The 16438-nt window shown below is 36.5% G+C and overlaps 1 protein-coding gene across 3 annotated transcripts in view; it reads left to right on the top strand.

Annotated features, from left to right (window-relative positions):
- The window catches only part of LOC117922687 (tRNA threonylcarbamoyladenosine dehydratase), a 70309-nt gene that overhangs the window by 45414 nt on the left and 8457 nt on the right, over positions 1-16438 (top strand). For 2 of the 3 annotated variants that reach the window (XM_034840867.1, XM_034840869.1), the window contains exons 7-9: positions 6647-6781; positions 7071-7286; positions 15688-15812. In XM_034840867.1, coding sequence (XP_034696758.1) covers positions 6647-6781; positions 7071-7286; positions 15688-15812 — 476 coding nt within the window. The remainder of the gene's footprint in view (positions 1-6646; positions 6782-7070; positions 7287-15687; positions 15813-16438) is intronic. The other variant, XM_034840868.1, reaches the window with a different exon arrangement.

The raw sequence follows: 16438 nt of genomic DNA, 5'->3' as shown, positions 1-16438 counted from the left end.
GAGGATGACATATTGATTGAAGTAACAAACTTGGATATTTCAGACATAAGTGATAAAAATGGATCAAATAACAGTATGAAATAGAGCTAACAAGACCCTTCACAAATAATGCTAAAAGTGATGGCGATGAAGGACACTGCCGGGTGATGGCAATGAAGGTCACTAGAAGAGTAATTAGAAACTCCTAGAAACCCTAGATGGGCTTTGATAAATGGAGAGAAAATAATTCTTTCTTTTTCATTCTAAGGTATTGGTACAAGGCTATATATTGAACAAAAGTTCTTACCATGGAATCTAAACAAGGAAACGAAGAATCTAACAAGGAAACAATCAACTATACAACACTTAACTACAGAAACTATATTAGTCTATGACCCAATCCCAATTCTTCCAATAATAACAATAGTAGTAAGAATAATACTACTAGAAATGATAATAATAATAAAATAGTAGTTATAAGAAATGAATTATAGTAATCATGATGTAGTTGTAGTGAGGATTCACTTTGCAACTTGGAACTATAGCTGATGTAGGGTTGGCCATACCAAATGCTAGGCATTGCTGAAGAAGTGAGCAAGTTAATTTACCTACTCTAAGCTGAATAGGCTTCATCGTTTGACTTGACTGCTCACAAAAAAATTGCCCCCTACTTGATCTGTAACTGATTACAATGTGGTCTCCTTGTAACTGTATGCCATGTGGGACAAATCTATGTTGAAGAACTAGCCCTAAAAAGGTCAAGAAAGATAAAAAAGGAAAAAGGAATTTGTGGATAATTTTTGGATCCTTATGTGTCATATAAATTATAAGTGAAATACATATTATATCAGTAAACCTAGAAAAAAGAAGAATCTTAAACAATTTTATAGTGGCCTTGCATGGATCAACATATTATTATATTAAAATAACATGATCTTTGAATGGGTTATGCACAAATTTATAATGGTTTTTTTTTTTGAGTCATATTCATACAGGGTAAATTCGTAAAATAAACAGTTTTTGTGCTTTAATTTTTATTTATTTTATCAATAGTTAAGAGATGTTTCTTCCCTTCTGTATGCTTCATTATTGGTGAACCTGTTTTCATTCTATATATTTATATAGCAAAAATTTTGATTTTAATACATTATTTAAATGTAAAACTTAAAACATTTTATCAAAATTGAAACAAAAACTTTGTATCAGTTTAAGAACTCTTGTTTTTCGAAGAGAAAAAGAAGAATCTTAAACAATTTTGTAGTGGCCTTGCATGGATTAACATATTATTATATTAAAATAACATGATCTTTACATGGGTTATGTACAAATTTATAACGTATTTTTTTAGTCATATGCATAAAGGGTAAATTTGTAAAATAAACAATTTTTGTGCTTCAATATTTATTTATTTTATCAATAATTAAGAGATGTTTCTTTCCCTCTGTATGCTTCTGTTGAAAGAGAGAGAAAGAAGAAAGACCTTAATTCTCATTCATGTAATATCTACTTACAATTGAGAAATATATATATATACAAGGCTAGGAGTCCTAACTACCATACATGTGACCTATATTAACAAGGAAAGATTATACACTATAAATACATTATATTCAACACTCCCCCTCAAGCTGGAGCAGTTACGTCATATGCACCAAGCTTGTTACAAATATATTTAATCCTAGGACCTCTGAGAGATTTAGTGAAGATGTCTGCTAGTTGATCATTTGAATTAACAAAACTTGTAGCAACACATCCTGATGCGATCTTCTCTATAATGAAATGACAGTCAACTTCAATATGTTTGGTCATTTCATGAAAAACTGGATTGGATGCAATATGTAATGCGGCCTGGTTATCACAGATGAGTTTCATCTGTTCATCCTTTCCAAATCTCAACTCTCGAAGAAGATGTCTCAACCATATGAGTTCACATGTTGCCAAAGCCATAGCTCGATACTCGGCTTCAGCGCTAGATCTGGCCACTACATCTTGTTTCTTACTCTTCCAAGATATTAGATTACCTCCAATAAAAACACAGTACCTTGAAGTGGAACGTCTATCTGTGGGTGAGCCAGCCCAATCTGCATCTGTGTAACCAACAACCTGAGTATGACCTCTGTTCTCGTACAACACACCTTGGCCTGATGTACTTTTGATATATCGAAGAATGCAGATTACGGCATCTCAATGGCTATCACATGGTGACTGTAGGAATTGACTAACAACACTCACAGGAAAAGAAATGTCTGGACGAGTAATGGTGAGATAGTTCAATTTACCTACGAGCCGTCGATATCTCCCGAGGTCTCCTAAAGGCTCCCCCTGTCCTGGTACAAGTTTGACATTCGGATCCATAGGTGTGTCTACCGCTTTACAGTCTAACATACCGGTTTCTTCCAGGATGTCTCAAGCATACTTCCTTTGGGAAAGGACCACACCAAAACTGGATTGAGCTATCTCAATTCCCAAGAAATACTTGAGTTTCCCCAAGTCTTTGGTCTGAAAGTGGGTAAAAAGATGTTGCTTTAGTTTCTGAATACCATCTTGATCACTGCCTGTAATGACGATGTCGTCCACATAAACAACCAGATAAATACACTGCCCCAAGGAGTTATGATGATAGAAAACTGAATGGTCTGCTGTACTGCGAAGCATGCCAAACTCTTGAACAACAGAACTAAAACGGCCAAACCATGCTCGAGGAGATTGTTTCAAGCCATATAGAGAACGGCGTAACCTGCACACTAAACCAGACTCCCCCTGAGCAACAAAACCAGGAGGTTGCTCCATATAAACTTCCTCGGCAAGATCACCATGAAGGAAGACATTTTTAATATCCAACTGATAAAGAAGCCAAGAACACATAGCAGCCATGGAGAGAAGCAGACGGACAGAAGCAATTTTGGCAACAGGAGAGAATGTGTCACCATAATCAGAACCATAAACCTGAGTATAGCCTTTAGCAACTAAGCGGGCCTTAAGGCGATCGACCTGACCATCAGGACCAACCTTAACTGCGTAGACCCAACGACAGCCAACGGTAGATTTACCAGAGGGTAAAACAACAAGATCCCAAGTGCCATTAGAGTGCAGAGCAGCCATTTCATCCACCATTGCCTGTCGCCAGCCTGGATGGGAAAGAGCTTCATGGGTGCTCTTTGGAAGAGAAACAGAGGATATAGCAGAAACAAAAGCAGAATATGGTGAAGATAATCGATGATAACTCAAAAAATTGTAAATAGGATGAGGATTACGAGTAGAGCGAGTACCTTTCCGAACAGCAATGGGTAAGTCATTAAGAGAAGGCAGAGCCGGGGCAGGTGAAGCCGAAGGGATAGGAAGTGAGTCAGTAGGTGCCTCAGCAAAAGAGAGAGGAGCAACGACATGAGGGCGATGATGATAAACCTGAAGTGGTCGAGGAGGCATAGCATCAGGTGGGGAGACAATGAGAATAGACAAGACTTCAGAAACAGGAAGAGACTCAGAAGTGGTGGAAAAGAATGGTGAGTCCTCAAAGAAGGTGACATCAGCGAAGATAAAGTATCGATGAGTCTCAAGGGAATAACAACGATAACCTTTCTGAAGTCTGGAGTATCCCAAGAAGAGGCACTTCATGGCTTTGGCGGAAAGCTTGTCCTGTCCAGGAGTGAGAATATGAACAAAGCAAGTACAACCAAAGACACGAGGAGGAAGGAAATAAAGTGGTTGGTCAGGGAAGAGAAGGGAGTGAGGAATCTGATCGTGTAAGACAGAGGAGGGCATACGATTAATCAAATAACAAGCGGTAAGAACAACGTCCCCCCAAAAACGAAAAGAACATTACTATGGAGGAGGATAGTACGAGCTGGCTCAACAAGATGTCGATTCTTGCGTTCAGCTACCCCATTTTGTTGAGGAGTATGAGCACAAGAAGACTGATGAAGAATCCCATGATGAGACATAAACGAAGTAAATGGGGCTGAAAAATATTCACTGGCATTGTCACTGCGTAACACATGAATAGAAATATTAAACTGGGTTTGGATTTCAGCATAAAATTTCTGGAAAATAGAGAATAACTCAGCTCGATTTTTCATTAAAAATAACCAAGTACAGCGAGAATAGTCATCAATGAAAGTGACAAAATACTGAAATCCTAAAGTAGACGCAGTCCGACAAGGACCCCAAACATCAGTGTGGACAAGCTCAAAAGGAGACTTTGCCCGATTATTCAAACGCTTTGGGAACGAGACACGAGTATGTTTCCCAAGCTGACATGACTCACACGGAAGCGACGACAAAGTGGAAAAACGAGGGACCATCTTCTGGAACTTGGAGAGACTAGGGTGGCCCAGACAATTGTGAATGAGGAGAGGAGCATCAGTGGAAATGCAAACTGCAGGAGATGAATCCGAGGTGAGGTGATAGAGGCCTTGAGACTCACGTCCTATGTCAATCGTCTTCCCCGTACTCCGGTCCTGCAAGGTCACAAATTTATCAGAAAAGGTAATAGAGCAATTAAGAGTACGAGTGATTTTGCTGATGGAAATAAGATTAAAAGGACATTCAGGAGTATAAAGGACAGAAGTGAGAGGTAGAGAAGGCAGAGGAAGGGTCAAACCAATACCTTTAGCCACAGTTTGAGAACCATTAGCTAAGGTAACAGTAGGTAAAGCAGAGGTAGTAGTAATAGAGGAGAAAAGATCCTTATTACCAGATAAGTGATCAGAAGCTCCAGAATCTAGAATCCAGGGTCCAAGAGAAGATGTGTGGGTAAGGCAGGCAAAGGCATTACCAGGTTGGGCAACAGAGGCAACAGAAGCCTGAGATGCGGAAGAGCTCGGAGGCTGAGGCAGCGGAGAATCAGAGGACTGGGCCACATGGGCAGTGCGAGGAGGTCGTCCATGTAACTGATAGCAACGATCGCGAGTGTGGCCAAGTTTATTGCAATAGGTGCAATGAGGATGTTGACCTCTACCTCGGGTACCATTGCGGCCTCCTCGAGAGCTAGTTTGAGAAACTAACACAGAAGAATCTGAAGTGCTATCAAATGGCAAATTCTGAGTGGAGGAGATACAGAGGAGGCGAGCAAACACATCATCCAAGGACGGAACTGATGAACTACCAAGAATCTGATCGCGGACAGGCTCAAGATCCGGACGGAGGCCAATAAGAGTAAGAACCATGAAGAACTTGTCAAGCTGTGTTTGTTGAGCCCCAACATCAGGAGTAAGAGGCATCACAGTCAAGAACTCCTCCTTAAGAGAGGCAATCTGGCCAATATAAGTAGATAGATCCAAGTCCTGTTGGCTGATATGGATAATAGCAGAAGCCACCTTATAAAGACGCTGGATATCATTCGTATATAATCCTTTGGCCTAAGTCCAAAATTTAAAACAAGTTTTGTAGGCCCGAAGATGAAGAAGAATCTTGGGATCAACCGATTGCCATAATACACTACATAACTGTGCATCTATCTTCCTCCACTGTACGCGGTCAACCTCAGGGATATCTGCCTCCTGTGTAATCAAGTGATCCTCATATCCTTGACCCATAAACCAAAGTTCAACAGAAGCAGACCAGGAAAGATAATTGTCACTGCCAACCAATTTCTCCAAAGTAATCATAGGAGATCCAGATATAACAGAGGAAAAAATGGAAGTTTTAGTAGCCATATTTACTTATCTGGAGAATGAAGTATATTTGGATCGAAGAGAGCCCTAATACGGCTGCAGATCGCGGCGTGGCACCACTGGAAAGGGAGACGGCTTCAGATCGCGGCGTGGCACCACCGGAAAGGTAGAAGAACACTTCCTTAGGCACATGCAGGGATTAGGATGGAGAAAAAGTAGCCGAAGCTCGTCGGAAAAACTGTTTGGAGGGTCGGCGGAGGCAAAAAACCCCAAAAGAGGTACGTGCAGGGCTCAGATGGCAGAACCAGGGATGAAGGAAGGCTAGTCGGCGTCAGGCGAGGCTGGAGGAGGAGGCGCGTGGCCGGGAAAGTCCTCACGCGCCCTCACGCGCCGGCGCGTGAGATGTAGTCGCCGGACGGAAAATTGCGCGTGGCCGGCGCGTGGATGATCTTTTGGTTCCGGTGCCTTCACAAAAGTTGGAGATCTCCTCCAGGCACTCCTTCTAGTATGGTCGGTGTCGGAAAAAACGTCGCCGGAAAGTTTGCCGGCGGTGAGTGTTTTCTGACGACGATCCGACTGACCGGAAAGTATTGGGAGATGGGGAAGGTGACCGGAATGAAACACGGTCACCGGAAGGTTTCCCGGAGTTGATGACACGGGAAACTGGAAAGAATTAGGTTTTCTCCCTTGACTCTGATACCATGTTGAAAGAGAGAGAAAGAAGAAAGACCTTAATTCTCATTCATGTAATATCTACTTACAATTGAGAAATATGTATATATACAAGGTTAGGAGTCCTAACTACCATACATGTGACCTATATTAACAAGGAAAGATTATACACTATAAATACATTATATTCAACAGCTTCATTATTTCTCTTCTATGAACAGGTCTCATGATGTGTGGTTCTTGAGGTTATACTTGTTTCTCAATATTAAACTTGATGCTTCTTTAATAATATTCATTTTTAACATCAGTAAACCTTTTCTATTTCCTTTCTTCTTCCATATGGAATTGTGTCCATATGGCAACTTATTTTTTTTTTTTTTCAGGTAAGGCATCGTTTGAGAAAAGATTACGGCATAGAAGGTGGCATTCCTGTAGTATTTTCTTTGGAGAAACCTAAAGTAAAGCTGCTGCCTTTTAAAGGGTCCAACGGAGAAGAAGAGAATCCTTCAGATTACCAAGTGAGGATGATAGCTTGTTACTTTGAAGTATTAATTGCCTTTTGTTTTCCATTCATAATGGGGCTTTAGTTCCTAAACTGTTTTAAAGGAAGTTTATAGTGCTTTTATGCTACTTCTTAATGAGCTATTGTACATTTTGGAAGGATTCCTCATCCTTCTTTGTATTTACCATTCCATTGCTATGAAAATGTTTATTCTAATTAAAAAAACAGTTAGTGGTTTAATTATGATGTGTTAATATCGAAGCATCTAGTGGTTTGATATTCTAACTTTGGAGCACTGATAACAGATAGTACCGGGTTTTAGGGTTCGCATCATACCAGTTCTTGGAACCATTCCTGCAATTTTTGGACAGATCATGGCCTCATATGTTGTGACACAACTCGCTGGTTTTCAGGTTCACACAGAACCTGTGGTAAATTTGGATACTGATCACTACCACATACTTCATCAACGTCTTATTGAGCATGAGGAGTTGCTGTATGGCACAGCCATGCAAGTCCAGGTATACAGGTCATGCAGTCACAAAATTCTTCATTTTTTTCCCTTTCTATATGTGGTAGTACCAAATGACTGTATTTAGCTCATTTTGTATGTTCCATGAAAGTTCAATTTATTAAATCTTCTATTTCTTCCTATATAAAAATTGTTTTTCTTTTCAAGAGATAACATCATAATTGAAGTGTGGGAGAGAGAAATGAATCTTCTATGCTGAAAAGATTTATTCTTTTTTTACTTTTGAGAATACTCCTACAATGAGCTGAGTTTTTAAGCTTTGAAGTTTTGCAATAGTTGACTCTCTTGGGAGTGTTGTGTAACTATGTAAGAGTTCTTATAAGGAAGTGCTTTTATATGGTTGTTTCATTTGTGACATTTTGAGGAGGGCAACTTGATGATACCTTAACTAGGAATAAGAATTAGGTTTTTTCATGGTATTCTAGTCAAGCTGACATATACTGGTGCACTAGCTTGTGAAGTGTTGTGCATCTCCTGTAGGCCATCTTAAGTATGTTTTTTGATAAATGTTCTGTGGAAATTTAGGGCTGAACTTTTATTATTACTGTATTACAAAGATACATTATACATGACTAAATATATACAAGAGATTAGCTAAAATCTAGGCTAGAAATTTGCTATGAAAGAATACAAGGAATTTCTTTTTTACTGATATTTTATAGCTTGGGAATCAGCCTAAATTAGGAAATAAATCATTCTAGTTAAAATATGAGTTTGGTAGTCGTTTGGGATCCCTACAAACTGTCTGTCAACCTAATCTAGAACAGATTTCTCAACACTTACTCCCAAGCTGGTTCAAAGATGTCCATCATTCTCAGCTTGCTTATTAAAACTTGAAATTGTTGTTTAGGGAATCATTTAGTCAGCACATCAGTTAGTTGATTCCCTAAGGGAATGAATAATGTGCAAATCAATCCACCTTCTAGCTTGTTCTTGATAAATTGTCGGTACACTTAAACATGCTTATTGTATCATGTTGTACAAGGTTCTGAGCTATGCTAATAGCAGATTTTTTTTTTGAATAGAGCTTCATAGGATTGGATTTTAGTTTCTTTAGAAAAGATTTTAGCTGTAGGAGCTCACAAAATACCAAAGCCATGGATTAGGATTCAACTTCTGCAGTTGACCTTGCCACCACTGGTTGTTTCTTGCTTCTCTGTAAATTGCCTCTGATACATGTGCATTACCTAGAAGTGAACCACCTATCATTGAGCAAACCTGCCCAGTCAGCATTGTCCAGTCTTTTTTTATCTCCAAGTTGCATTCTTTGAAAATATGTGTCCTTTCTGAGTTTTCCCTTTGAGATGCTTTTCAATTTTCTTACCAGTTACCACTGCTTGTTTTAGGATCTTCATTTGAAGCATGCATAAATTGACTAACAAGTTGAATGGAAAAGACAATATTAGGCCTTGTATGGGACAAATAATCAACTTTCCTACTAACCTTTAGTACCTTTCTTTATCCACAGCAGCTTTGGTTGTGAGTACCCCAATTTTGTGATTAACATCAATCAGTGTATCTCCTGGTTCACACTTATCAAAAAAAAAAAAAAAAAAAAGAAAAAAAAAGTGTATCTCCTGGTTCACACTTGAGTATCCCGGTTTCCTTTAATAGTTCTAAACACATTTTTCTTTGTGACCAGAAAATTCCTCTCTTAGACCAAGCAACTTCAATTGCTAAGAAATATCTTAGACTCCCTAGATCCTTGATCTCGAATTCTTTAGCAAGGAAATCCTTTGAACTTTGCATATCAGCTACATCATTGTCAGTCACAACTGTATCATCAATGTATATAATTAGTATAGTTACTTTACCTCTTTCTGCATGTTTGTAGAGCATGGTATGATTGGCTTGGTTTTGCATGTATCCCTTGTTATGAATTGACTTGGTAAATTTTTCAAACCAAGCCAAAGGGGATTGCTTCAATCCATAGAGAGACTTTCTCAACTTGAAAATTTTCTTCTTTCCAAGTGTTTCTTCAAAACCTAGTGGCAACTCCATGTAGCTTCTTCAAGGTCTCCATTAAGGAAACTATTCTTAACATCTAGTTTATGTAGTTGCCACTCCTGATTGGCAGCAAGAGAAAGTAGGACACGAACTGTGTGCAGTTTTGCGACTAGTGTGAATGTTTCCTGATAGTTAACCCTGTAGTCTGGGTGAATCTTTTTGTTACCAACCAGATCTTGTATTGAACTTTACAGTAAAGAACCACTTGCATCCAATAACCTTCATTCCAGATGGAGGTCCACCAATTTCCATCTTTCATTCTTGTAAAGGGCTTTCATTTCTTCTTGAGCAACTTCTATCCAGTTTGGATTTCTTAGAGCTTAATGTATGGACTTAGGAATACTTGCACCAAAGATATTAGTAGCAAAGGTCTTAAAGGAAGAATTGAGTCTTTTTTAGAAGATAGGGTGTTGCATACAAGGCCTGATGCCTTTTCTAAGGGTAATAAGAATATTTAATCAGATAAAGACTCTTGAACAGGGTGAATCAGGCCAGAATTTTGAAGCTCACTCACTGTTGTCAAAAGCAAAAGGCAATGTCAAGGTGATAAGACTCCTTTTAGCCTAAGGTGAAAGGGGAAAAACAAGGTGATAAAAAATATACATATTTTTACCTATTCGATACTTAACCAATATAAGTGTTGTCTTCAACAATCAATACTATTAATATTTTATCCCTCATGATGTCTTATAAAATTAACAAAATAGTAATAATTATTCAAAGTACTAAATATTATACCCCACATCATAAGAAACATCATATCGTTTAGATATATTTATCCTATCTAAATGCATATTCTAATTTTTTAGACATTTAAAAATCAAATAAAAAATAAAATAAGAGAATGAACATTTTAGAGAAGCTTTGGGCATCATCATCATAGTCATTATTGAAATTAAAATTATTATCAATTCTATCAAGACTTAATTGATAGCCCTCCATCTCAATATCTCTATGATTGATAATTTAATATTTTATCTTATACTTTGTTTAATCCAATATTAGATTGAATGAAATTATAATCTAAGTATGTTTAATCTTAACTCATGCTCAAAGGCAACCACCTCTATGCCTTGCTCCTTATCCTAAGGCAATTGTCTAGGCATTGCCTCTTTGAAGTTGCCTTGCTTGGGTCATCAAGAGGCAACTTTTATTTGCCCTGCTTGGCTTGATGGCTAGGCGACCCGGGCAATTGCCTTTGTTAACACTGAGCTCACCTAAATTTTTCATATTCACCATGTTTAGTTCAATGATTTGGCAGTTTGGAGTAGCATTTTTAGCTTCTTCATTTGTACTAGATCTTGGCCAAGTGATATCCGCCTCAACCATGGTCGGTACCAAATCGACCCATGTGGGATATTTGGTTGACTCACAAATAAACTTGATTAAATTGAAGATAAATGAGCAGTCTTAGAGTAAATCACATTTCAACTTTGAGACAACTCTGACAACTCCAAGATTATGTCAAGACTAAGCGATCTGGTAATGGGTATGGAAAAAATGTAATGTTGGTGCAGAAATGATGGCAAAGAGGAGAAGATCAAAACCCATGAAAATGAAGAAGTATAAAGAGTTCAAACCCTTTGCATCTTCATCCTTCTGCATCTTCATAAGGCTATTCTGTCTTCAGTTTAGAGCCTTAAAAAATGGGTGTTGTGCAGAGAAATAAAGAGTTGTGGATTTAGAGGAGAAATGGGTATTGTGCCGGAAATTGATAATTGATGGGGTGAATGGGTTATGGGTATTTGACAGGATTAGGGATTTGGGTTTTGAATAGTGAGTATTTGTTTTTTAAGTAGATAATGAGTATTTGGTGGATATTTGTCCTTAAATGGATAATGAAAATTTGATGAAAATTAGAATTATAGAAAATGAATGATGAATATTTGGGTTTATATCAAATAAATAGGAAATGATATTTATATAAAAAAAATAAAATTGATGAATATATTTGATAAGAAAAATAATATTTGTTTTTTTAAAGATGATTCATGATTGTATTTTTTTAATAGTTGAAAATATTTTTTAAAAATTCGAAATATTTAATTTAAACAACTTTTTTATAAAAAATAAATTTACCTTTTATTATTTTCATTTGCAATAAGAAACATTTACTATGAAGTGATTAAATTAAAATATTTTTAGATTTTTAATATTATTATAAATCATCCCGAAGGTATGCTTTTTATCACAATTTAAATAATTTTATATATAATAGAAGTTTATTTTATTAATTTTTTACTCTACCTATTTGTATTTATTTTTATTATTATTTTCACAATATTTTAAAATTGTTTTGAACTTTTAAATTGGAATTTTTTGCATATCACTTGATACCGATCTGAGATGCCGAGACCAATGTGCCTCAAGAACTCCCGAGTCAGTAACCAATACTGTGACTTTGAACCATGTAGCATAGACCTTTAACTCCACTTGTTTTCCCGAATCACTCTCTTTTCTCTTCTTGATTTATGTGCTCCCCCTCACTCAAATTTCTAGGGCTATCAAATGAAGCAGTAGTAGGAATAAAAGTAGAAATAGGAGTAAGAGTAGGAATCAGTATCGATAACACGTCCTAAAACTAATCTTCCTCTCTATTACTCTTCCCTTGAAGAAAAGCTTGGGTGAAACAAGGTTGACTCTCAAGGAAAGTGAAATCCATAGAAACAAAGAAGTTTCAAGATGTGGGATTGAAACACTTATATACTCTTTTTGAGTTGATGAATATTGAGGAACACACACTTAATAGACTTTGGTTTTAATTTACTTTTGGTGCTATTGTGCTCATGAATAGGTCAATACTGGGAAACACACAAACACATACTTAGAGTGCGTTTGGTAGTGATTCTGAAAAGTGTTTCTAGTCTTTCTAATACTTGAAAAATAAAAATTTTCAAGTGTTAAAAAGACTAGAAACACTTTCTAGAATCACTACCAAACGCACTCTTAATATACTTTGGGTTTAATTTACTTTTGGTGCAGTTGTAGTCATGAACAAAGGTAGTGCAATCAAACACTTTGGATGTGAAGGAAGCAAAGAATATGACTAAAGGAAGGAAATGTCCCTTTTAGCATGTTCCTCTGATTTTCATACTAAAACATGGGTTGGTATCCTATTGATTGAGTAGGAAGCTGTCAACACAGCTTCACCCTAATAGTGTTACTCATTTTAACAATAAAGCCCTAGCCACTTCAAGAAGATGTCTATTTTTCCTCTCTGCCACTCCATTTTGTCGTGGTGTATTTGTACAAGAAATTGATTAATAATCCTATTTTCATCTAGGTATTTCCCTAGAATTTCTGAAAAGTTTTTTTTCTTGTTGGTTCTTAGAATTTGGATTTTCTTTTCCTTTTTTGAAATTGATTTTGAACCATTTTGTGAAAAGTTTGAAAGATCTTAGCTGCATCAGATTTGTCTTTTAAGGAGATATGCCTTAAAACACATGGTATGCTCATCTACAAAAGAAATAAATTTGATTGAACATAAATTTGAGCAGGAAACAAGACTTAATGATGTTTAGAAAGTTAACAAGTTTCACATTTAAAATCCAAAACATCTTTATTCTTAAGTAAAGAGGGAAATAACATCTTTAAATAGGTAAAGCTTGGGTGTCCTAATCTAAGATTCCACAACATTATTTCATCCTTACAATTTGAAGAATTCTCACACTGTAGTGCCCATGGAACCATCTTGATTTTTAGTTCTTCTTCAAGAATAAACAAGGTTTCCATCTCTCTAGCACTGCCAATCTTCTTCCCTGTGCATAGTTCCTAATGTTCACAATGCTTTTAGGAGAATTTAGCCACACAGTTTAGATCATGAGTATGTTTACTAACCGAGATTAGATTATAGGACAAATTTGGGATATGTAGGATGGAATTTATAACAAGGTTTTTAGAGATGATTATAGAACCTTTTCCAGCAGCAGAGGAAAGAAAATCATCTGCTCCACTGTTATGAAAGCAATAAAGTAAGGCCAGCCAACTATCACTAATAAAACAGGCAAAGGTTCTCCGAATCTTCAAAATCGAATATTTATATCTTTTGTTGTCTTGAACATGGAACATATGAGAAATCGTTTTTTGAAGAACCTGTCATATGATCTGAGACCCAAGAATCAATGATCTAGAGGTTCAATTTTGAATTTTTGGTATGTAAAGTGGTGCAAAAATTACTTGCCTGGGCTGCATTGGCAGTAGAGGTAGTGAGAAGGGGAATGATGTGGGATCATGAACTAATGAAGATATTCAAATTGTTCCTTTCTGAAAACAGGAGGTTTGGATGGCCCACGTTGTCGATTCTGATTCTTTTGCTGATCAGCGACAGCTTGAAAGCTGTGGCTATTGCTTTTATTGCTGCCCACTTTGTTTCCCTTTTCCCATCATTGCAGTTTCCAATGAAATTTCTAGTATGCATCTCTTGTGTGGCATGATTTTTTGCAATGATCACACCAAAATCTGTCCTTATCATCATTCCTTCTGTTAGAATTCCATTGAGCCAAGGGAAGTGTTCTCAAATTTGGCAGAGACCAAGGTTGATTTTTCGTTGTTGGGATTGCTCGTCAGGATGATCAGCCTGCTTTCCTCTCTCCTTATTGCATCATAAACCTCCCTCAAAGAGCTCTGTGCTGAGAAGTCTCCCCTTAAGTTGATCAAATTCTGCATTCAAACCAGCAAGGAAATAAAAAAAACGCTATCTTTTTCATGGATGGTTTTACACCTCATGTTTCAATCATGATCTTGATAGAGATCCATCTTTTGCTAAAACTGATTCATAGTATTGTAATAGGTTGTCACAGACTGGTTTCCTTGTTTGTTATCATGCACTCTTCATAGGAGAAGCTCTGTTCACTATGTTTGTGGGTTGTAATCTGGATAGTGGGACTCCAGTTGGAGCTTGATTTCTCCATGGGAGTTTTCGATTTGTTAGATATAATCTCAGATATTGAGATGTCTCAGTTTGACCAGCAATGAAGGAGGGTTAACTGGTGGAAGAACCTAAGAAATCTACATTGCCTAGAACCCATAAAAGGTGCTTGATGCCATGTGGAATTTTTGGGACTGAAAATTTTTTTATTGCTGTATAACAAAGAAGCATAATACATGACTGAATGTATGCAGGAGATTAACTAAACTTTAGGCTGGAAATCTGCTAGGAAAGAATACAAGAAAGGAGATTTTTTTGCAGATATATAGAGTTTAGAAATCAGCCTAATAGGAAATAATTTAGGCTGTACTGGCTGTATACCATGCCAATTTAGATAAGATTTCTCAACATGTTTGTTTTGTGGGTTTTGAGGGAATTGTTTAAGATCACATTGATGAGCTAACTTGGACCTTCTTGGTTCTCCTTTGAAGCAAAATATTAACCTTACTTGAAGGTTTGAGAAAGGCCTGCCAAAATGGGGATCTCGTGGGGGAAAGAGAATACTTGGTGGTGATGTCTTGGGAGTCTATGGTATTTAGAGGCCTTTGAATATATGCCATTGGATGGAGTGATCCCTTGATTTAGCTAAGGTCGTTATTTCCTCTCAGTTGGTGCCTTGGTAAGCTAATTGGGGAGCTGGCTTTTCTACTGAAAAGGAAGCTTCGACCTTTTTTAAGTTGGTATCGGCCTTTTACCCTTCTTGAGGTTTTTGGTTGAAGATGGTGATTTCTGTAATATAAGTCTTTGTTCTATTGGCCTAGGTTATATTATTCTCATTTTATTTGAAAGTTACATGTTAAATAAACTACACCTTACATGAATACACCATTTTAAAATATATTATATAACAAATTAACTAGAACTTTATGCCTTTAAACCAAATTAAGTAAACTAGTAAAACAAATACTTTAATTATAAATTGATTATCAATCTATTAAGATTAGAAGATTAGTAATTTACCTTGTTTAGTTAGTAAATCCTTGATTAGTAAATGCAGACTTAAGTACGATAACCGTGATTTGAGAAAGTAAAGGAGAAGAAGATGAAAAAAAATTGAGAGGAAAATGAAAGAGGGAAGCCAAATGTGAGAAAAATGAGGATGAGCACTAAATGAAAAGAAAATGAGAAAGGATACTTATTTGTAGGAATTTGGAGACCAAATTAGCCGTTGACAGTCAAAAGTTACAATTAGAAATGGTACAAAAGAGGCTCCGATTTTCATGTTGATAATTTAAAAAAATATTGCCAAAATATTGGTAAACATTAAACTTTTGAGGATATCTCGATGATATTTTGCAGATTTTCGTTCTCCTTCTTCTCTATGTTAGTACCACCAAATTTCCTTTGTCATTTTTTATTTTTTCATACTTGTTTTTACAAGATAATGATCTTCCATATCTTTCTTAAATATTGTGATGTATATCATTCTCACCATTTGTTTGTACCCCTTTTTAAGGTAGATGTTGCAGAAGTAATGTACATTGTGAAGGATTTGTGGCATGGACGAAGCGCAAGAGAACAGTCTATAGAACATGTAGGGCGTGGAATGTGGCGATCTGTTAATGAATTGATGCTTGTTAGGTATCAGTTTTCTTTTTCTTTTTGACATTTTAACATTTTTACCCTTTAGCTTTCACGATATTTCTTGGCCAAAGTTCTGAAAACAACATAACTTTTGGGGATTTTCTGCCGTTACAATTGTGATATTTACATGGCAAACAGTTGTCAACTCCTCTATCTTATTGTAGATTGTATTCCTTTCTTGTCATGTATTTGAATTACCTGCACATCTTTTTGAAATAGATAGAAAGTAGCCCTATGATGTAGGACAACCAAGGGTGGTTTTCTACAATCAAATAGGTAGCATAAACCTTAATTGGATTAGGTTTAAGGAGAGCAAACGTGATTAAAAGTTATGGTAGTGGGGAAAAAGTAAATAAGAGATGAAAAAGAAAAGGATGAATAAGAAAAAGATAGGAAACCTTAGTCTTATGAACACCTACTAGGTATGTAGAAAATTGGTATTATTTACCATTCCTTCATTAATTTTTGAGTTACATCATGGCCTCTTTGTAGGCTTTAGAAAACCTAAAAGACTATAGATAAAGGAACATAATCTATATGGTAATTATCAGAACTCCTAGCTTTTTCTTGACACAATTAAACTTTCTAGACACTTTTTAAAAACTAGAAGGTTTGTTAGAAAT

Source organism: Vitis riparia, chromosome 9, assembly GCF_004353265.1.
Source record: "Vitis riparia cultivar Riparia Gloire de Montpellier isolate 1030 chromosome 9, EGFV_Vit.rip_1.0, whole genome shotgun sequence".
Classification (NCBI taxonomy): domain Eukaryota; kingdom Viridiplantae; phylum Streptophyta; class Magnoliopsida; order Vitales; family Vitaceae; genus Vitis; species Vitis riparia.
The sequence above is the reverse complement of the archived record's forward strand: the minus strand, read 5'-3'. Positions and strand labels throughout refer to the sequence as shown.